At 36.0% G+C, this 22,237-nt stretch overlaps 1 protein-coding gene across 5 annotated transcripts in view; it reads left to right on the top strand.

Annotated features, from left to right (window-relative positions):
- eml1 (EMAP like 1) overlaps positions 1 to 21,704 on the top strand; it is a 46,408-nt gene extending 24,704 nt beyond the window's left edge. For 2 of the 5 annotated variants that reach the window (XM_088002478.1, XM_088002481.1), the window contains 21 exons: positions 542 to 680; positions 4,421 to 4,549; positions 5,720 to 5,748; positions 6,456 to 6,482; positions 9,352 to 9,481; positions 10,624 to 10,773; positions 10,955 to 11,024; positions 11,741 to 11,851; positions 11,972 to 12,067; positions 12,152 to 12,286; positions 12,658 to 12,757; positions 13,292 to 13,443; positions 13,990 to 14,115; positions 14,219 to 14,350; positions 15,042 to 15,109; positions 15,529 to 15,617; positions 15,786 to 15,883; positions 15,971 to 16,058; positions 17,281 to 17,376; positions 18,140 to 18,270; positions 18,883 to 21,704. In XM_088002478.1, the coding sequence (XP_087858604.1) occupies positions 542 to 680; positions 4,421 to 4,549; positions 5,720 to 5,748; positions 6,456 to 6,482; positions 9,352 to 9,481; positions 10,624 to 10,773; positions 10,955 to 11,024; positions 11,741 to 11,851; positions 11,972 to 12,067; positions 12,152 to 12,286; positions 12,658 to 12,757; positions 13,292 to 13,443; positions 13,990 to 14,115; positions 14,219 to 14,350; positions 15,042 to 15,109; positions 15,529 to 15,617; positions 15,786 to 15,883; positions 15,971 to 16,058; positions 17,281 to 17,376; positions 18,140 to 18,270; positions 18,883 to 19,008 (2,222 nt within the window). In that variant the 3' untranslated portion in view covers positions 19,009 to 21,704. The remainder of the gene's footprint in view (positions 1 to 541; positions 681 to 4,420; positions 4,550 to 5,719; positions 5,749 to 6,455; positions 6,483 to 9,351; positions 9,482 to 10,623; positions 10,774 to 10,954; positions 11,025 to 11,740; positions 11,852 to 11,971; positions 12,068 to 12,151; positions 12,287 to 12,657; positions 12,758 to 13,291; positions 13,444 to 13,989; positions 14,116 to 14,218; positions 14,351 to 15,041; positions 15,110 to 15,528; positions 15,618 to 15,785; positions 15,884 to 15,970; positions 16,059 to 17,280; positions 17,377 to 18,139; positions 18,271 to 18,882) is intronic. The other 3 variants (XM_088002480.1, XM_014987869.2, XM_088002479.1) reach the window with 2 other exon arrangements.
- The last annotated feature ends 533 nt before the right edge of the window (positions 21,705 to 22,237 follow it).

Below are 22,237 nucleotides of genomic sequence, written 5' to 3'. Positions count from 1 at the left end.
ATTAATAATCTAGTATTTCCTAAAGGAACGCTGCGTCATTACTTTTTAGGAAATAAAATATTTTTCTTATTTAAAAAGCAAAATTATTTGTTTCCATCTTTTAGTGTATTTCTAATATAAAAAAAGATTTAATTTGTTAGCTGAAAAATCTGCAAAATGTGCCAATTTTTTATCCGATTAATTGATTAATCATTAGAATAATCACCTAAGAATAATCGTTAGCTGTAAGGCCAATGAATATGAACACTTTTGGTCTTCCCTAACTTCATAATTCAACATTTTTATAATTATAAGAAATTTATCAGAATGGCGAATTCTCCTGGAAATAATGTGTCCAAATCCAGTAAGTGGGCTTAATAAATCCTCCAGAATAATGTCAACATCCAAACAGTAGCTTAATGTTACGAAAATGTAAATCCTGCTATAAAGTAACCAGTTTAGTTCTTTATATTTGTTATTTTCTCCTCCTTCGTCGCTGATGTAAACGTTTCGCTGCAGCAGCCGACGCTCCTCACCGTCCTGCTTGTTGTTTGTCCTCCAGCCAGGCCGATGATCGCCACTCTGCCGCTGCGGCCCACGGTCAACAACGGGACCGTTCTGCCGAAGAAAGGCAGCAGCACCCTGCCCTCCCCGTCTGGACCCGGGACCAGGAAGGACGCCGGCCCGGCAGCCAACAAGAGGTCAGGAACCAAAACAAAGGGAGTACCGTCCTGCGACGGAGTAACAAACTAATACAAAAATTTCATTATTTGCAACTTTATTCTCATATTATTTTATTTTTATTTTTGTAATAATACAATTTTATTCTTATAATTTTATTAGTTTTATTTTCTTAGCATCGCTCTAATACTCCGTCATACTATTCAGCAGATTGATAGATTTGTTTTTTTATTTCACTTTATTAAACATATTTTTGCTATTTTTATGAAAAATTCAGCAGGTCTTCAGTGCTGAAACGATTAACCGAATTAATTATGATTAATCAATTATTAAGATAATCGTCAACTAATTTAGTGACTGATTAATCGATTCTTAAGATAATCGTCAACTAATTTAGCGACTGATTAATCGATTAACTGGAGTAAAAAGACTCTAAAGAACCATTTGCAGGAAGAGCAACATGGTTAGAACAATAATTAAAAGCTGTTGGAAAAATATATATACATTTTGCATTTAACATTAATGTTTTAAAAAGGAATTAAATTGTTTGCATTTTTATATGATTACCCGATTAATCGTCAGAATAATTGGGAAAATATTTGATTACTAAAATAATCTTTAGCTGCAGCCCTAGTTTTATTAATGCTGTTGTAAATCTTCGGTCCACACAGCCACGTTGCTTTGTGTTTCTGCCGTTTGAACTCTCACATTTCAGCTTTTCTTCCAGCCAAATTCACTGACATTTAACGAGACTGATGCAGAGAGACTTCTTTGTCACTGCGGTGTGTGTGTTCACGTGGAGGTCAAGCTACAAATTAAGTCTGCCAGGGGAACAAAAGTCTTTTCCCGTTCCTGGATGACATTAACATAATCAGATGAGGAGCAGCTCAGTCCAAACAAACCTCCCAGCTCTAATACCGTCTGCCTGTGTTCACTAAAATTAGAGGAAAAAGTTTCTAAAAGAATCATTCTTAGTGAGAATCAGTCTGCTCAGTTCTGCCTGTATTGAGCTGTTTTAGGGTCTCTGTCACTTTAAATCCAAATAAGCTGCTGCTGGCCACGCCCTGGAACTCAGCGTATACACTCGCACGTCAAAATGGCTGCAAATATGCGAAACTATATAACCGTACATGTTTGATAAGCAAAAGTGGAGCCTCCTACACGACCAACAAGAATGCAGCAAATGGTTTCTAGATGGTAAGTCAACAAATAAACATGTATCTTTTCCAGCAGTGGTAAAATGAGCTGACCACTTGTGCTGGATCTCCATTTTGGGTTGCTAGGCAACAGGGCTACTAGACTTGGCTTTGGTTGCAAGGTAACGGCAAAGGATTTTTGTTCCTCTCTGCAGTTTTTCCAGAAACTGGGACCTTGATTTTCAAATGAAATGCAAAATCTAATGTCAGAATTGGAGTAACGGTTCAATCCTTTTCTCCTTTGATCAAATTAAGATTCTTTCTACACGGACTCCAGTTCTGGAGTAACAATAATAAGGAATGCAGCAGGTGTAGCCCATATCCTGAACATTCCCTGTAACTCACTAGAATGAGACTTTATTTTATAATCCTAAGTTCCTGCGATATGTTTTTCTTCCACTAAACTTTCCTTTGGTATACTTATGAACTGCCTGTTTCTTTTATACAATTTTTTGTAGTGACAGTCTGCTGGAGAACTGTCAAATTAGCAAAAGCTCAAAAATTAAATTGCTACTTTCTTAGAGAAATTTCACTGTAAGAGTTTTTTTTTAGCTGGAAAACTGAAATAAATGTTTCTATTCTCCAGCTGAGTTTTTTCCCCTCCTCGTGCATCGTGTTTGTTTCCCAGACACATCCTCTCCTGCAGCCTGTTTTTGAAAGCATCTCCTGTTTTCATCTCATGTTTTGTCCTGTTTGTCTCTTCCCACCAGAATGTTGTCCCTCAGGTGAGAGTCACCCAGCTAACATCACCGCCATTTAAAACTAAAACTTCACCTTCTGCCATTTCACCTCTTGCACTGTAAAAACAAAAAGCCTTACCAAGTTATTTTGGTTCAAGTCTCTACTGCAAATAACTTAGTACACTTGAAGTAAGACAAAACTAAGTTACAAGTATTTTTTTTAGCAAGATATAGGACTTTGTTTTAAGTCAATAATTCCTTAATATTTATGAAAGTTCTAGATCCACTGGCAGATTAATTCAATTGAAACATGAGAAAAATGTCTTGTTATAAATTTTATAATCTGCCAGTGGAACTAGAACTTTTTAAGATTGGTAAGATTTTATGTTTTTACAGTTCAAGTTGTGTTTTTCTATGTCCTGACCTAATCTGATCAACAGAAGCATTCAAAAGATTTTAATCTGACTCTAATTTGTTCATATTAAACACACATCTCTGTGTTATGACTGCATGAGAGTTTTATATATGTATGTATAATAATTGTGTTTAGATTTTTCTTTGGCACAGTAAATTAAACAGGCATATAAATGCATGTTTTTATTACACTTTTCAGGTAAATTCTGAATTGGTAAGTGATAAATTTAATTTAGGGATTAAATAAGTTTTCACTTTTTCAAAAAAAAAATACTTTGTAAGATTTTGTGTTTTTGCAGTGTGTAAACATAGACAGTTGGATTTTAGTGTAACTCACTGATGTTTGTATTAATTTAAGCTTCGTCGCAGTCGCTTCCCGACTCGCTGCAGCCTTTAAAGCCCTGCGGTCCAATTAGGACGCTGTGATTCCTCACGGGAAAAACAGAGCAAACAGTTGTTCCTCTCTGCTGCTTTGAATAAAAACACACACAGTCTGTGCAGAAGGGATAAAAGCCAGCGGCGAGTTTCAGGTTCTGGACAGACTGGATTAGATGACCTGTCTGCCTGCTGACTGCTGATTTGGCTCTTTTTTTTGTTGTGGAAAAAATAGCGGCTGCCCTCATGCAGATCTGCACAGCGCTGCTTTTATTCTGACACGTTGTTGGTTTAAATAAACTGAATTCCGGTGGAGAAATACAATCTTTTCATTTTGCACTTCAACAAATTCCAATGTTTTATGTATTTCAGCCGGTTTGATGCAGACAATAACACTGACTGAGCAAACACCTTTTTATTTGCTGCCTAATTTGCCGCTTGTTGCTTTGGAAGGCAGTGAAGCGAACTTAATTTATTGTGACTGTTTTATATGTTTGTATGTTTTTAGGGCAGGATCAGCAGTCCTTGAATTGAATTTTCCCAATCTGAATACAAGTTGTTGTTTTACCAAGACTTTTATAAGAACAGAACAGATTTTAATTCATTTTATTGTTTCCTTTGTTAGAGGAGGTATAAAAATACTGTATTTAGTCCAGGGATGCAAACCACAAATTTCTATTTTATCTCTTTGTTAATACAGCTGACACAAAATAATGTTAAATTTTAATAGCTTTTTAAAAAATTCAGCATATCATGAAACATTTAGCCTGCCATATCAAGTCTGAGCCCTCTTGAATCAAGAGAAAACTCAGATTCTTAAGAAAAGCCACTTCTCAATTAATCATTAGTCGATAAGATAAATCAACTTTTTATCAGCTCATTAATCGATAACTTGCATCCCTAATTTCAGCAGTAAAATGAGAGATTGTTCTTTATGTCTCAAACGCCTTCTTGTTGCTGATGGAGCATAAAAACAAATCTTTATGGATAAAATCTTTCCTTGACAGCTCACAGACGCTGCCGTCAGGTAATTTTACGGCCCATTATTCTGTCTGCCTCCACTCACTGGTTTTGCTTCTTGTGTCTGTCCTGCAGCACTGTGAGGAGAGCCAACTCAAACGAACACGTGGGGACTCTCACTCGCAAGGACTCAGGCGACTCCAAGGGGAACCGGACACGGGCCGGGTCAACGGGCAGCAACTCCAGCGGCAAGAGAAGCGACAGGTAAACCCAAACCGCAGGCACTACCTGCGTTTCCATCCCAAATGTGTGGAAATCTTTGTCAATATTCTCCTAATATAAAAAAACAAACAAAAACAATTCTACAGTTGCTGAATTAAAATAACACATGAATCATGCCAGCGACGGATGTGAACAGTAAGGTTCATTTATAATTCAGCCGTCAGAGGAAACGTCGGCGTCTTATTCGGGCGTTGGAGCGACACGACACTTGGGAGCAATTATAGTCGGCCATTTTACTGTGGATTCAACACGTTAGACTGACACACAACGTTTTATGAACTGTGCGATGCTGTGAGAGCCACAGTTGGGAAGTAACTAGTTACATTTACTTCAGTATTTTTTTTTTTTTTTTTTACTTATAGGAGCATTTTTGCTACGCTGTACTTTTTACTTTTACTTTAATTTTATTAAGAAGTATCACTACTCTTGCTTACTTGAGTAAAATGTCTGGATTTTCTACCCACTGAATGAAAAACAAACAGGTTTTAACACGGACACGGACTCACACCTGCAGTTTTTGTTAGTTTCAAAAGTTTTTATTGAAAGAAACTGATTTGGAAAAATGTTATTTTGCCTGATTTTGTTATTTTTTGTGACTTATATAAATCATTGTCTTCTTGGTCCTTAAAGCATCAAACTTTCTGATTATGTAATTTTAAAAAATTGAATCAGAATTTGATCTGTTACTCAGTACTTGAGTAGACTTTTAACGAAATACTTTTTTTTAACTGTACTTGAGTAATTTCTTGGATGGCGACCTTTTACTTCTGAGTAAAAAACATGTTTAAGTAGCGCTACTCTTAGTTCAGTTCATTTTTTGACCAATGCTGAGAGCTCATCCTCCTACCACTTCCTGTCATCGTCTTCTTTGTTGTTTTCTCCAGTAGTAACATCCGGCTGTTGTGACTTTTGTGATGCTAAAAAAGTGTTTCGAAACACCGACTCATCCTAGCACAAAAATGTTTTTGTCATAAAACTGGAGGGTTTTTCTTAATTGCTGTGTCTCCATTAAGCAAATTTATTTTCAAAATTTCAATTTGCACAATTTTATGGTTAAACGCAGCTACTGATTCTTTAGGTTTTTAGTTTTCTAAACTGAAGTGTGTGAACTTGGATGACTGACAGTTGTGTGTTTATTCATTTATTTTGCAGCAAACAGAGGGATCCAGTGTTCAATGCAGGTGAGAGTCCAGCTTTTTCTTTTTCAAAGAGTTGAGAGCCGATGTTATTTTTTCCAAAAAACAAATTTAGTATCAGCTATGACTTCTGTGTCACTTCAGCTTCTTTCCATGATGCCCTGCTTTAAATGTCACTGTTAAACATTCATTTTCTCATCGTTCATTCTTTACATTTAACACATTCACCTCATATCGTTTCACTCTTACTTCAAAATTCATTCATTCATTCTTTTCTTATTAAAACATTTTTTTTTGTAGATTTCAGTTCAGAAGCTGTTTCAGATTTTTGTTACAATAAATTAAATTCACCGCAGCAATAGGAGCCGTTATTGTTTTTATATTTTATACTTGTATTTGTTACATAATATCCTCCACAACAGTATTCACACCCCAGGCAAATTTAGGTTTGCATTTATTGTCATTTACCTAAGAAGATCTTACCAATGCTTAGCATGCATGCAGAATTTTCCACTTAATATTTGAACAAACATGGAACTTTCTTTTTAAAATGATAAAAAAATAGATGGAAAAACATTTAAAAAATTATGAAGTTAGAGAGAAACGGTTAGAAAACGATCTCCGTGGTTTGTTAAAAACATCATGGACAGAAGCTGCCGTTCACCAGGAAACAGGAAGTGAGGTCACTGTAGAGGTGAGGAAGCGATGCCAGCCTTCATCTGGTGCTTGTGTGTCTCTCTGACCTTTACAAGGGATGCGACGTGTGACCCACTGCAAAGGTAGGCCAGGGCCCCTGAGCTCCCCCCCTACCTCCGCCCTGCCTGCACAGCTCTCTGCTCATCGGTTCAGATTCATTCAGACGTGAAGCCGCTGCTCTCAGGCCTGAAGAGAAGCAATAAAAACCCAATCATGGAGTGAGCAGAAAGTTGTCCAGACTGGAGCAGGAGCAGACTGCTGAGCTGCGTTTGAAACTTTCCCTGTGGAAAAATTAACTCACAAACATCCCACCTAACCTCCACTCAGAGCTGCAGAAGCACAAAAACTCACCAAGTTTTTTTTACTTTCTACCACAAAAATCTTATTCAACTTGAAGTAAGACAAAACTGACAAGGAAGTAACATTTCAGCTTCTTTTAAGTCAATAATTTCTTAATATTTATTAGAAACGTACTGGTGCCATTGGCTGGTTATTTTACTTAAAACGTAGAAAAAATGTCTCGTTATAAGTGAAATAATAGTTTTCTTATAAATATTAAGAAATTATTGACTTAAAAAAGCTCCTATTTGTTGCTGAAAAGTCATTTGTAAATAGGCTTGTCACAATAAATCAGTTAAAACAAACTCAATCATTTTCATGATTTATTGTTTTTCTTTTTTTCTCTCTTTCTACAAAATGCTGGATAATAAAAGTCTTCAGTCTCAACAAGCCCTCATTTCTTTTTTTTGAAGGATAATTTTGTTTACAGACATTTCAAAATTCATTTCATTTGATATTTACTTTGGATATTTAAAATGTCTTCCAGCATTAAATGTTTGTTAGAATCTAAAGTTTATTGATCTCTGAGAACTTGTTCTTGCATTATTATGCCATTATTACCACTATATTACTAAAACGGTCTCAAAACAACAATGTTATCGTTTATCATGATAACCTTTGATACAATTTATCATCCAGGAAAATTTGTTACCATGACAACCGTAGCTTTAAGTTAATTTTGTCTTATTCAAAGTAAGTTAAGATAAAGGAAGAAAAAAAAGAAAACTTGGTCAGACTTTGTGTTTTTTCAGCGGTTGCTGTCTGTTTGCTCACTTCAGTGAGTTTTGGTCACCATAGTAACGACACAAAGATGTCTGCCACTCAATGCTTTGCAGTTGCTTCCAGGTTTTTTTTAACTCCTGCTCTTGCAGTCTCCCTGCACTTGGAATGAGTATTTGCACACTGACACAGTTTCTATTGAATCTTTTCTGAGTTTTCAGCCTTTTGTTTTGTAAATGTGCCAAAAAAAAAGAAGAAAAAAGCAGAGAGTAATTTCCTGAAACATGCAGTTTTCTTTCAGAGGGATTAAAACCAAAAGTGGATGGAGTAGACAAAGAGAGTTCCACTGCAAAAACATATTTTTACTCAAGTAAAAGTAAAAATTAGCCATCTAAGAAATCACTCAAGTAAGAGTAAAAATGTATTTGGTGAAAAAGCTACTCAAAACATCAAGCATTTAATAGTTGAGATAGTATTTACATAATCAGACTGAAAGATTAAGCTTTTATGAGATAAAACTCTGTGTTTTGTAAACACTTTCAAACAAAAAACAAGCTGCTCCAGTTAAGTATTTTACTGTATGTTAAAAATATTGGTGATTTATAATCAGTTTCCTTTCTTTCCTTGTTTTAGTAGCTTAGTTTGTTCTTTACTTTACTCTCCCTAACTGTGTCATAAAAAGGAATTTCAATCATCTAACATCCAACTTTCTCCACCTTCTTTTCACCATCTCTCCATCTCTGCCTCCTCTGCTCTGTAGTTCCCAGCCAGTACTTTCAGATTTACTAGCGCAAAACATCAACACTCAGCATTTGAAATATTACTGTTTTAGGTTAAACAGGCTAATTCATGACTTAATTTAGATCTGACCTTCTTAAGTTATCTATAGTTGGAAAAAATTACAGCTGCAGCGAACAGTTGTTTTTGTCATTGATTTATTCTGATGATTAATTGAATATTCTAATGATTAATCGTCAGATTATTCGCTTATTCTGACGATTAATCAAATATTTGATGATTAATCAAATAATAGTCAGAATATTCAATTATTCTGATAATTAACCGCTTGGATAGTTGATTATTTCAACAATTAATTGTCAGAATATTTGATTATTTTGACGATTAATCAGTTAATAGGATTTTTAAAAATAGCCACATTCTAGATTTTTCACTTAACTTTTATGCAACATTAAAAATGCATTAAAATATGCAAACAAAATTACCCTAATCAATTCCTTTTTAAAAAAGATTGCCTATAAAGCAATAATACAGCACTTGTTTAGTGTGTTTGAACCAGGTGAAGCAAAAACTACACCACTTTTTGGATAAGACATATTTACAGACAAATTAGGTTTTTATCTTAAATGCTCTGAATATGTTGTTTGTTTTTGAATCTGTATGCTTCAGTTAATGATTAAACTAGTTGACTATTATTTAAACTAATTTGCGCTTATTTTGTTCACGATTAATCGGATTAATCTATAAAAAGTTTTAATTTAGGCTAATATCCTCTCTACTGAAGGTTTTGGTACATTTTACACTTCGTTTTGCTTATCTCCGCATTTTGTTTTGAATCTCTGCTGTGTGTTTTAAAAGCATCTGCTGTTCATTTTTGGCCCCTTGTTTTCACACAGATGTATTTGAAATGACCAATAAAAGCTAGTTTAAGACATTTGTTTGTGTTTTTGTAATTTTTCTGTTTTTAATTATCTGTTCTCAATAAAACCATAAATAAACTCCACCTTCACACCCAATTGCATCACTCTGTTTAACCGATCTCACTCATAACTCACCAGCACTTCTTTTGTTCCCTAACTTTTCCCAAGTTAATTATTCTGATCTGTTTGTGTATAAACTCATTGTTTAATGAGGCTTTTCTGTTGCCTTTCCTAGAGGAAGGTTATGTGAAGATGTTCTTGAAGGGTCGCCCCGTCACCATGTTCATGCCTAAGGACCAAGTGGACAGCTACAGCCTGGAGGCCCGAGGCGAGCTGCCCAGCAACAAGCTCAAACTGGACTGGGTGTATCCTGACGCTGCTGCCGGGAGTTTTCTGCAGAAATGAAAGATTAAATGAAACATTCACAGCAAAAACATGAAATATTACCAAGTATTTTTGATCTATTTTCTATTGCTAATTGGGGATGCACCGATCTACATTTGTTTTCTTCTGATGCCAATATCTGAGGTTTAGTATTGTTGGCTGATACCAATCCGACTCAGAAAAACAATGCTAAATTTACTGAAAATGTTTCCTTTTTAAAGTAAATACAGACATAGCTCAATTACACTTTTATTTGATCACAATACACCATACACTGCAAAAACACCAAATCTTATCAAGTATTTTTGGTCTAGTTTCTAGTAGAAATGTCTTAGTTTTGTCTTTTTTAAAGTGTATTAACTTACAAGTAACTTTTCAGCATAAAATAGGAGCTTTTTTAAGTCAATTTCTTAATATTGGATATGGGAAAAATTTATTGTTATAAGTTAAATAATCTTCCAGTGGAACTGGTACTTTTAATTAAGATTAAGGAATTATATAACTTACAAGCTGAAAAGTTGCTTCTAAGTTAGTTTTATTTTATTTCTAGTGCACTGAGATATTTGCGCTTGAAACTAGACCAAAAGTATTTAAGTTTTTGTGTTTTTTCAGTGTTCAGCTGAGTAATTGTGTGTGCATAATAAATTCAGCCTATTATTCTGGAGAAAGAAGAGTCTGTAAATGTTTCCCCGGCTTGTCAGAGTCGATCTGTTTTCGTCGTCCTGCAGCCTGGAGTCAGGAATAACCGGCACACAGCTGACAAGCCGACGGCACAAGCAGTCAGCAGCTCCTCTTGTGCTATTTTCTTTTCTGTTTTCTCGTCATCTGTGGCCATCTTTGCTTATTCTTTCTTGTCGGGAGTGAATGAGACGTGCTGTTCAGCCCTGCAGGAATAGAAAAAAGCCAAAAGGCAAAAAATGTGAGGAGGAAAGCACAACCAACCATGTTTTTTAAGGGCATATTCACAAATTTCAATGTATATTATTGAGAATTTATGTGACTGATTAGACTAGAAGGTTTTTTTTTATGTTTACTTCACTTAAAACACCTTAAACTTCTTTGACAAATTGTTCTTGTGCCAAATCCATTTCCATCCACTTGGTTTCCTTGACCTTTGACCCAGCTACGGTTACCGCGGCAGAGACTGCCGCTCCAACCTGTACCTGCTTCCTACGGGAGAGACGGTGTATTTCATCGCCTCCGTGGTCGTCTTGTTCAACGTGGACGAACAGCTGCAGAGACACTACACAGGACACACGGACGACATCAAGTGGTGAGAAACACACTGGACTTTCCGCTTCCTGTCCATCATTAAAACCAGGATTTATTTAAAACGTCTAAGAAAAATCTATTTTAATTAATCTCATTTCCTCCACTCTGATCAGGAATGTCAGTTTTCCCAACCAGGCTGATTATTTTCAGAGACTATTTGATGTTTTTCCTGTCGTCTTCAGTTTGGCGGTCCACCCTGATAAAATCACGATTGCGACTGGGCAGGTGGCAGGAACCTCCTCAGACGGAAAAGTAAGTCAACTTTTATTGATTCTTCCCATTCATGCTTTACTGAAGCAACATTAAGTACGTTAAATTAAAATAACGTAGAGCCTCACAACTTCTACACCTGTTGAAATTAATCACACAATAAATTGAAAGGAGCTCCATAATTTCCATTCTGATTAATATTTATGGTTTTGGTTGTGTTTTTTATTTCCATCTTATTTATTGTTTTTTTTTGTGTGTTTTGTTTAGGATATTTAAAATATCTTCCATTTTGAGTCTTCAGTGGAATGTTAAATAAAAATTTAATATTTTTGTCTTTGAGAAGGTGAAGTTGCATTATTATGCAATTATCAGTATATTACTTGAAAAAGTCTCAAAACAAAAATATTATTGTTTATCGCAATAATTATTGTCATAATTTATTGTAAAATTGATTCCCTAAGGGTTGGACTTAGGTTGTTTTGGCTAAATCTAAAGTCCAATGAAGTCATTTGAAGTGACTTATAAAAACTGAGAACTTTTGTAGGTCAAAGGTCAAATTTGAGGTGTGTGTGAACGAATGTGGCGTCCAGCCTCTTATAGTCTATTGCAAAAAGAAAATGTGTTTCTTTTATTGGTCTTTTGTAAATTTTTCAAGACTTTTGATGTTTATCATTGGACATTTTTCCAGAGTAATTCATATCCACCAAGCTAAATGAAGGGGTTATTGTTTCCTGACTTGGTGTTTGTTTTTCTGGCAGCAGCTGGCTCCTCACGTCCGCGTGTGGGACTCTGTCAGCCTCAACACGCTCCACGTTCTGGGCACAGGCTTCTTCGACCGAGCGCTCGTCTGCCTGGCTTTCTCCAAGTCGGTAAGAGACGCTAGCTAGCGCCCTTTAGCGCCTCTCCAGCTCTGCTAGGAGTTAGCTTTTAGCTCTCTTCCTGTGAAGCCAAATAAACACATAATATGTTTTTTTTTTTCTGGAAATCAGAATGGAGGAAACACGCTTTGCGTTGTGGATGACTCCAACGACCACGTCCTGTCTGTGTGGGACTGGCAGAGAGAGGAGAGGCTCGCTGAAGCAAAGGTAGCAGCGTCTTCTGGTACTGAGTGTTCTGGTGTTTGTCCTTCTGAACTGGACTTGTTTCTTTCTTTTTGTGGGTCTGCTCAGTGCTCCAATGAGTCGGTGTTTGCTGCAGACTTTCACCCGACTGACAGCAACATTGTTGTGACTTGTGGCAAGTCTCATCTCTATTTCTGGACTCTGGAGAAAGGCATGCTGGTCAAAAAGCAGGGGCTGTTTGAGGTAAGAGAAATGTCTCACATTAGGCAAAAAATGCATCAGTTTCACTTAGATTTTATCAAAGAAGTATGATCTTATTTTTACACCCACCCCTCTATAGCATCATCCAAAACATTACTATTCACTTTAACTGGGTTTTAACGCTCTTTCTTAGTTAGTATTTTCTATATCCATAACTATAACTGCTACAGTGCATTCATACTTGCATGTCATTGACTTATCAATTTTTAAAAACTTTTTCAGACTTATTTGGAGAAAATAAAATGTGTTGAAGTTCAGACGTTGCATATGTGATTTAATGAAAGAAAATCTGTATTATCATGTAAATTCTTATGTAGTGGAAGAAATCGGTGAATCCTTGTGTTGTGTTACAGAAACAGGAGAAGCCCAAGTTCGTTCTGTGTGTGACCTTTGCTGAAAATGGCGACGCTATCACAGGAGACTCCAGTGGAAACATCCTGGTGTGGGGAAAAGGTACGGAGATTTGCAGGGAATTAAGAAACAACACTGCAAAAGCACAAAATCTTACCAAGTATCTTTGTCTAGTTTGTAGCGCAAATATCTTCGTACACTTAAAATAAGACGTAACAAACTTACAAGCAACTTTTCAGCAAAAAAGAGCTTGTTTAAAATCAAGAATTCCTCAATATTGCAAGGTAGTCTTGTCTTATTTCAAGTGTGTTAAAATGTTTGTAGCTACTAGAAACTAGACAAAAATACTAGGTGAGATTTTGTGTTTTTGCAGTGAACATGATCAAATGTGTGAGCCGGAGCTGAGAAGGGAATAAAACAATCCAAATGTTTCCAGTCACAAGCTCCAGTGAAGCAGCCAGGAGGTTAAAGTCAGGTCACTTTGAGAATAGATCAAAGCTTGATCTTGTGAGCAGAGATTTAATGGGGAAAGCGATTCACCATCTCCATCTCAGTTTAATCTATTGATCACCGTTCTTGTCTGCCTGCCTGGCCTGAGATCCTGCTCATCTGTCTCTTCCCGTCTCTGTTGTGCAGGCACTAATCGCATCAGCCGCGTCATCCAGGGAGCTCACGAGGGCAGCATCTTCGCAGTGTGCATGCTGAGAAACGGCGCCCTAGTGTCCGGAGGGAAGGACCGCAGGCTCATTTCATGGGACAGCAGCTACCAGCAGATCCAAACAGTGGAGGTAAAGAAGCAAAACCTGACATCCTCTTTGAATAATACAAATAATTTGTCATTTTAATTATTAGTAATTAGTAATTTAGTTTTTTTTTTATTATGAGTCATGATGGTGGAACTCCATAGCATATCAAGGAAGTGCTGCAAGTGCCTAGCATCAATATTTAAGGTTCATCTTGCTTGTTTTTGTACTTCAAATTGGCTGTACAATGGCTGCTGGAAAAGATGAGTGTTTTGTTGACTGATACAACAGATAATATTCACCCCCTTAACAGATTTGAATATAAAAATGACACACAGTTCTTAAATCATAAAAACCTAATTGACTGTAATTCACCACATTTTCTTAATTTTAAATTTTATTCAGCCTGATTGTGCTAAAAGATTAACCAGGTCTGAAGAAATTCAAAACATTTTAAGAAAATCATTGACGTCAACTTTAAAACTACTTTTGACATTTATTTATCTTGATAAACCTTCATTATGAAGAAAGATTGTTTATTTTGTCAGTGTTGGCTTCCCGGTAAACAACAGCTTTATTTTCATTCTGCAGGTTCTTGAGTTTTTCGGTCCAATCAGAACCATAGCAGAGGGCAGAGGGGAGACCGTCCTCATCGGCACCACCAAGAACTTTGTTCTGCAGGGCACCTTGGATGGAGAATTCATACCCATCACTCAGGTAAATGTGCTCAGATATCCACTGGAGGAGTTGTTTTGCTTTTGTTTGGTATCATATTCACTCGTTATGACTGGGTGAATAATTAATAAAGTCTCCTCTGCAGGGTCACACTGACGAGCTGTGGGGTCTGGCGGTTCATCCCTGGAAGCCCCAGTTCCTGACCTGCGGCTACGACAGGCAGGTCTGTCTGTGGGACTCCAGCACTCATCAGCTGATCTGGACCAAAACCTTGGAGGTAGGATTAGTCAACACTGCCCCCTGGGGCCCTTTAGGGGAATTACACAGCATAAACAGTTCATTAACTACTAACTTAAAATTGTAATATGGGAAAAACATTATACTGAAACCTCTATAGAAATGTTTTTTTTACAAAAAATAAATCAGAAATAAGCCTATTTATTTTCTTTCTTTGTCCCGTTTACTATTCATTTTTGTTTTATGTGATCCTTAGGCTGCAGGTTGATTTCCTTTTTTTACTCCAAGAATTCAGGGTCAACATGAGCAGATTTTTATTTACATAAATTGGTGAACGTGATAAAAGCTGTACACTACAAAAACACACAATCTTATCAAGTATTTTTGGTCTAGTTTCTACTGCAAATATCTTAATACATAAAATATACTAGCTAGTTTAAAATCAACAATCCTTGAATATTGAGAAGAAGTACTAATTCCACTGGCAGATCATTTCACTTACAAAATGGAAAACTGTTTTGTTATGAGAAAATAATCTGCCAGTGGAACTAGTACTTTTTAACAATATTCAAGAATTATTGATTTTAAAAAATCTTGTGTATCTTACTGAAAAGTTACTTGTAAGTTAGTTCTCTTGTTTCAAAGTTTGTACTTTGCTATGTCTCATCACTGATGGAAATATTAGATGGAGAGAAAATCCTAATTTTCTTTTTTCATTGTTGTTTTCACAGGATACAGCCCAGTCAGCAGGTTTCCACCCATCAGGAGCCGTGGTTGCCGTGGGAACCCAGACTGGCAGGTACACATGTAAACTGGTCTCTCAATGAGACAAACTCTACAAATAAAGGTCAATAACAACAATACAATAACAAATCTTGTTTGACAATGAATTGTTCCAGAAATTATTGAGATAAACTATAATATTGTTGTTTTGAGACCATTTTAAGGTAATATGATGTTAATTGCTTAGTAATTCAAGAACACTCACTTTAATTTCTGACAAACGCTTAAAACTTGAAGTGGAAGACATTTTAAATATCCAGAATAAATAAATAAAACAACAAATAAAATACTGAAGTCTCTGTAAACAGAATTCACCATTCATCCACTCTCTAGAAAGATGAGCCTGTTTTAATTAATCATTAGATTAATAGTTTTATTACAGAGACAGGTTTAAGTGACGCTGACAGGAAGCTTGGTGTGTCTCTGATCCTGCAGGTGGCTGGTTCTGGACACCGACTCGAAGGATTTAGTTACGGTTCACACAGACGGGAACGAGCAGCTGTCGGTGATGCGCTACGGCCCAGGTGTGCTGGTTTCTCTGCTTTACCTGCAGTAATATGTTTAACTTGCCTCATTTAGACAAGTGAAAGAAAAAATACAGTTTTTACGCTGAGAGGACTTTAATTTGTTTGGTTTATGCTTATTCCCATAACTTCACATCCTAAACGACGTAACTGGTCCGTTTCCTCTAGACGGCAACTTCCTGGCTATCGGTTCCCATGACAACTACATTTACATCTACGCCGTGGCAGAAAATGGCAGGAAGTACAGTCGGGTTGGGAAGTGTTCGGTCAGCTCCGTCTCCTTCACACCTCCTTCCTCACCTTCTCCTCTCTGAGTCGTTTTTCTAACTTTAATTCCTTTAATCCCTCGCCAGGGTCACTCCAGTTTCATCACCCATTTGGACTGGTCTGTGGACTCCCAGTATCTGGTCTCAAATTCAGGCGACTATGAGATTCTCTACTGTAAGTAAGGCCGGTTAAATAAAGCGTACTGTAGTGGAACCAGACTCCTCAGCTGTGACCTTTGAGCTCATTTTTTAAATGCCATCACTGACATTCCAGTTGCCAAACGTGTTTCATAACACCAGCATTCCTCAGAGATTTTGGTCAAACTGTTACAAGGTTCATGTTAAAACAATGCAGAATGTTACTGCCGTTATTAAGCATGGTAGGTCACCTTATTAAAGGTGACCTACCATGCTTCGTTGAACAGGTTAGGATAAGGTTATTACATTTTTTGCACAAAAATCATCCTTATAATGAAGTTTTTCTAGCTGTTTTACCGTCTCCTTCACTTTAAATCCAAATAAGCTGCTGCTGGCCACACCCCCCCCAACTCCACATTTACACTCAGAAGTAAAAATGGCTGCAAACATATGCATAATTATATAATCATTCATTTAAAAAACTGAACATTTTAAGTATTTTTCATCTAGGTTGTAGTTTGAATAACTTAATATACTTGAAATGAGACAACACTATTTTACAAATAACTTTTCAGCAATGAATAGGAACTTATAAGTTAGTTCTGTCTTATTTCAAATGTAATGAGATATTTGCACTAGAAATTAGACTAACAATTTTTGGTAAGATTTTCTACACAACCAACAAGAATGAATCAAGTGTTTTGTTGTTGACTGAATTGTGTGTTGACAACAAAACACTTGTCTTTTCCACTGAATTGAGCAGTAAAACCAGCTGACCAAATGGTCTGGAATTCCTTGGGTTGCTAGGTAACGAGGCTGGGTTTCTTGGGTTGCTAGGTAACAGGGCTGGGCTTCTCGGGTTGCTAGGTAACGGCACAGTGCCCATGCAATGTGACTCAGCAATCTTGAGGTTTTTGAAATGGCTCATTTCCAGACATGAAAAAACATTAAGTTATTGCCAAAAATCAGCTGAGGTCATTTTTTTAAGCGTGTGGGGTGTTTTTAGAACCAGTTGAGACTCAAATGGAAGTACAAAAACTTTAAAAATACGAATTTTGTATAATAGGTCCCCATTAATAATTGGAAGAAGTTGAGTTAATTCATTTCTGTTCTGAACCACAAAGATAAAATATGTAAAAAAATTAAAGAGTTAAAAAAGAAATCTCAATTTTTTTACTATTCAAAACATTCAAAATGTTGCTGATTGCTGCAGAGTTCGCAGCCCTGTTGCTGATGTAGGACGTCTTTTGTCCCCACAGGGATCCCGTCGGTGTGTAAGCAGGTCGTCAGTGTGGAGACCACCAGAGACATCCAGTGGTTCACTCACACCTGCACTCTGGGCTTTCAGGTGTTTGGTAAGACGCTGCCGCCTCCTGCTCTCTCACTTGACCCATGTGCATTCACTGGCCACTTTTTTAGGTACACATTTCCAGTAGTGGGTTTGACTCTGTTCTGTTTTCTAAAGCACTTTAATTCTTAATTTTATCAATTCAGCAGTGTCTGAAAAATTTCTGAGAGATTTTGGTCCGTATTGACACTATTATACTTCCGCCACAAGGTTGAATTATTGATATGTCAGGACGGATGACTGCATTTGTGGGTTTTTTTACACAAAATTCTGACTAAAAGGTTTTTCCAATCTGTTTTTGTTGATTTAACCTTTGTGAATTCAAGTTTATTAGTTATTTTATTTTAATTAAAATACAGATTGAATATATTAAGAAAAAAAATAATGATAGTGCAAGAAGAGTCAAACAACATATTGACTCTCCACCAAAATTATATAGAAAGAAATAATTAACACAATCCTTCATTCGTTGATCATAAATTTGCACAATAGTCACATTAAAAGAAATAAAAACATATTTATAAAGTATGAATGTGAATTGAAAGAGAATATGTAACAAAAATATAATTGACAATCACAACTCACTAATTAAATAAAAAAATTAATACATTTTAAGCACTTTTACCAAGCACATCAAAATCCCTTAAATCCTCTTTTTTCCTCATGCTGGCTTGCTTTTGATTGGCTGATTTAAACAAAGAACCCAGTGAATGTTTGTTTTTGTTAAAATTCTGACTGGTAAAGTGTTTCTGCTGCTCTTTTCTCCTCAGGGTTGTGGCCCGACGGCTCAGACGGCACCGACATCAACGCAGCGTGTGCATCCAACGACAAGAGCCTCCTGGTTACTGGAGATGATTTCGGGAAGGTCCATCTTTTCTCATACCCATGTTCACAGTTCAGGGTATGAAGCTACACGGGCTACAAACGGTGGCGGTTCGTGATGTGGCTCTCTGCCAAGGGCAGCATAGCATGAGGGGCAACATTAGATTCTGAAGTCGGTCTCTAATACTTATCTTCCAAGTCAGACTAGATTAAATTATTTCATGCTTTTTTTTTTTTTTTGAAGAATCTACCCTCATTTGATTCCACTGGGGTTGCGAGGTAACGGATGGAATTCCACTGGGGTTGCTAGGTAACGGATGGAATTCCACTGGGGTTGCTAGGTAGCGGATGGAATTCCACTGGGGTTGCTAGGTAGCGGGGCACCGCCCCTTGACTACAGCTTAACGGCTCATTTTACAGACACTAACCAACGATAACAGCTGGGGGGGTTTTTTCGTTTGAATGCTTGGGCTGATTTTAGAAGCAGTTGAGACCAAAATAGAAGAATAAAAATGTACAAAATATGAATTTTACCTTGAACAATGGTCGTCATAGGTTGGGGTAGAAGCTGTATTTAGTTATTATTGGAGGCAGGAGGGCATTACAGAACCGGCACTGGCTACCAATGTGACCATTTCCTTTTGTTTTATTCAGAATTGTATGAAGAAATGTTGTTTTTTATCCCTTCCAGGCTCCAAGTCATGTTTACCGGGGCCACAGCAGCCACGTGACAAATGTGAGCTTCCTTCATGACGACAGCTACCTGGTGTCGACCGGTGGGAAGGACATGAGCGTCCTGCAGTGGAGGATAGTCTGAACAGCAGAACTGAACAGAACTGCACTAAAACGAACCAAACTTAAAAAAAAAAAAAAAAAAAAGACTCCAAATAAGAAGTGGATGTGAGTGATGGGAAGTGGTTGAAATGCAGAACTTTTCCTTTTATCCGTTTTTTTTTTAGTCACACTACATGAACAAAACAAACAGTCCAACAGAACCAAAGGCTCCGACTTTCTGACTGCACTTCCTCAGCGTGGATGACCCGGTTCTGCTCTCAGGAGGTTTGTTCGCTGCCAGACAGAACCGAACGGAGCCGGAGAGCCAAAAAAAAACTGAAATGTTGGGATTGTTTTTGTAACTCTTTAAAATTTTATTTTGTATTTAACAACTCAGGAAAGCACTAATGAAGCAAGACTCTTTCCCACTTAACATATCAAGAAGAACGCCTGGCAACGGCTTGCAAAAGTATCGAACTTTTCCACACGACAACCACAAACTGATGTTTTTCACTTAATTTTTATGAGACAGACTAACAAAAAGTCGTGCATAACTATGAAATGGTTGAAACGATTAATCATAATAAATTAATTATTGAACTAATTGTCAGCTAATTTAGTACTCAGTTAATTATTAATTGCTGTTTGCTGAAAAAATGACATATTCAAAGCTGTAGCTAAGACAAAATTGTGCAAAAGATAAATACATTTTGCATACCTTTTAGTTAAGGACTTTTTAAAAGCACCTTTTACAATCTAATTATAATTTATATAATCTAAAAATAATCAACAGATTAACTGCACTTCCACATGTTTTTAAGATTTTAATTTTTTATATATATATATATACAGATGCATCATTTGGCACTAATAATCATGTTACTGCATTTTACCCAATAAAATGTTCATTTTCTTAAGTATCAACTTAACATTTTTATGTATTTCTAATATTACATAAAAAGGCCTACATGTAAAATATGCAGAATTTGCTGATGTTTTTATCCCATTAATCAATTCATCGTCAGAATAATTGATAGATTAATCGATAACTAAAATAATCGCCTAATAATATTTACAGAAATCTGAATGTTTTTGCTTACAGTTTTATTTCAAGATGGCTCAAACTCAGTCACATTATGTAAAATAACAGATATTCAGGTATTGCCACAAATTTTCATTGAGATTAAAGTCTGGACTTTGACTAGGCCATTCTGACACATGAGTATGATGTAAGCGACTCTGTCGCCTTAGCAATTTTTTTCCCAGTATTGCTGTTTTTTATTTCCATCCATCCTTCCATGGCATCATGCTGCCACCACCATGTTTTACCACAGGAATGATATCTTATTTCTTTTCTACATTTAAATGTATTCATGCTAATTGGAAACACCCTGGTTAGATTTTTAGTTGTAAAAAAAACAACAAAAAAAACAAAATTAGGCACTTTGTTGTTGGTCTATCACATAAAATCCCTGAAAAACCATGAAAGTTTGTTGATGTAAAGTGATTCAATGTGAAAACGTTTAAGAAATGTAAGAAACTGTAAGTTTAATTAGAGATATCAGTAACATCATCACAACACAACAAATCAGGTTTCAGCCAATTGGGAACTGAATTAAGGATTTTCTGCATCGTAATCTAAACATATTTGACCAACATGGCAAAAACACAAAATCTTACCAAATATTTTTAGTCCAGTTTCTAATCCAAATATTTTAGTTTGCTTGACATAAGGTAAAACCAACCCATAAGTAACTTTTCAGCAAAATATAGGATTTTGAATTAAGTCAGTAATTCCTTAATATTAATGAAAAAGAACTAGTTCCACTGTCAGATTATTTCACTTATAACTCGGGGAAAATGTCTTGTTATAAATGAAATAATTTGTCAGTGAAACTAGAATTTCTCCATCAATATTTAAGAATAATTTACTTAAAGCAAACTCATATATTGTGTTGCAAAGTTACTTAAAACTTAATTTTATTATTTCTAGCAAACTTAAATATTTGTTCTAGAAATTGGACCAGAGATTTTGTGTTTTTGCAGTGTTCAAGCTGAAAAGGAAACATTTTTCTTTTTATTTATTGATTTTAAGCCAAATCTCCCTCTGCCAGTCGTTTCTCCTTGAGTTTTTCTCCTTTTGTCGTCCTGAGTGGGTGAATCTATACCAAGAGACATGGCACAGTTCTGTGGAAACTGAATGGATATTTGAAATAGTTTTAGCTTTTTTTTTTTTTTTTTTTTTTTTTTGATGAAATGTTGTATGTGTCTTTTTTCAAACAAAAAACAGGAGCAACAGAAACAAGCAAATGTTGTTTTTTGGCTTCTAAGGTTTGCTCCTGCAGAGGAAGGAAGAGACCGTTGCACTGTAATTGCCTGACTTTTTGCACCGACACTGAACTGAACCTTTTTCCTCTTTAATGCACTTCTTCCGCCTGGCAAACACCCTGCAGGTTTCTTACTGCTCAGTGTTACATGAAACAATCTGCTCCTTCAGTCTCAGACAGGTTTCTGCTTCACATCAGAGCCAAACATTATCGGGACGGAGTTGAGTGGATTTTAGTGTGAGCGTCTCTGCTGGTGTGTGTGACTGATGGTTGGAGCTTCGTTCTCAGTAAAATCTTTTAACTTCCTCCAGATGTATGCAACAGAACCTGTTTTACCACATAACACCTGAAGCTGCAGATTTATTCCCATTAAATACCTAACATCTGACTGAAAACAAACGAAACTTGAAAATGTCTTCATGTCTTTTTATTTTCACATGATCAAAATAACAACAAAAAAACAATATTTATCATAAAAATTAAGAAATGATTTTGAGTTTCCCCCAACTGGTGAAAATGTTTATATATATATATATATATATATATATATATCATATTTTCCCTTTTGTCCAGTTTAGTTTATCTTGAACCCAGAAATAGAATAAGTTGAGTGCAAAAACACAAAATCTTGTCAAGTACTTTGTCTATTTCTACTGCAAATATCTTACTACACTTGAAATATGATAACACTAACTAATAAGTAACTTTTCAGCAAGATATGGGACCTTGTTTAAGTCAATACTTCTTTAATATTTATATAAAAAGTCATTGGCAGATTATTTAACTTATAACAGTAAATTTTCCCCATAATATAAGAAAACAATCTGCATGTGGAACAAATAATTTTTAATCAGTATTAAATAATTGATTTTAACTCAGATTTGTCTTAAATGTTACTTGTAAATAATTAGTATAGTAATTATAAACTAGACCAAATTACATTAT

Source organism: Poecilia mexicana, unplaced genomic scaffold (assembly GCF_051168715.1).
Source record: "Poecilia mexicana isolate PSO_F unplaced genomic scaffold, ASM5116871v1 scaffold_22, whole genome shotgun sequence".
Taxonomy (NCBI): Eukaryota; Metazoa; Chordata; class Actinopteri; order Cyprinodontiformes; family Poeciliidae; genus Poecilia; species Poecilia mexicana.
The sequence above is the reverse complement of the archived record's forward strand: the minus strand, read 5'-3'. Positions and strand labels throughout refer to the sequence as shown.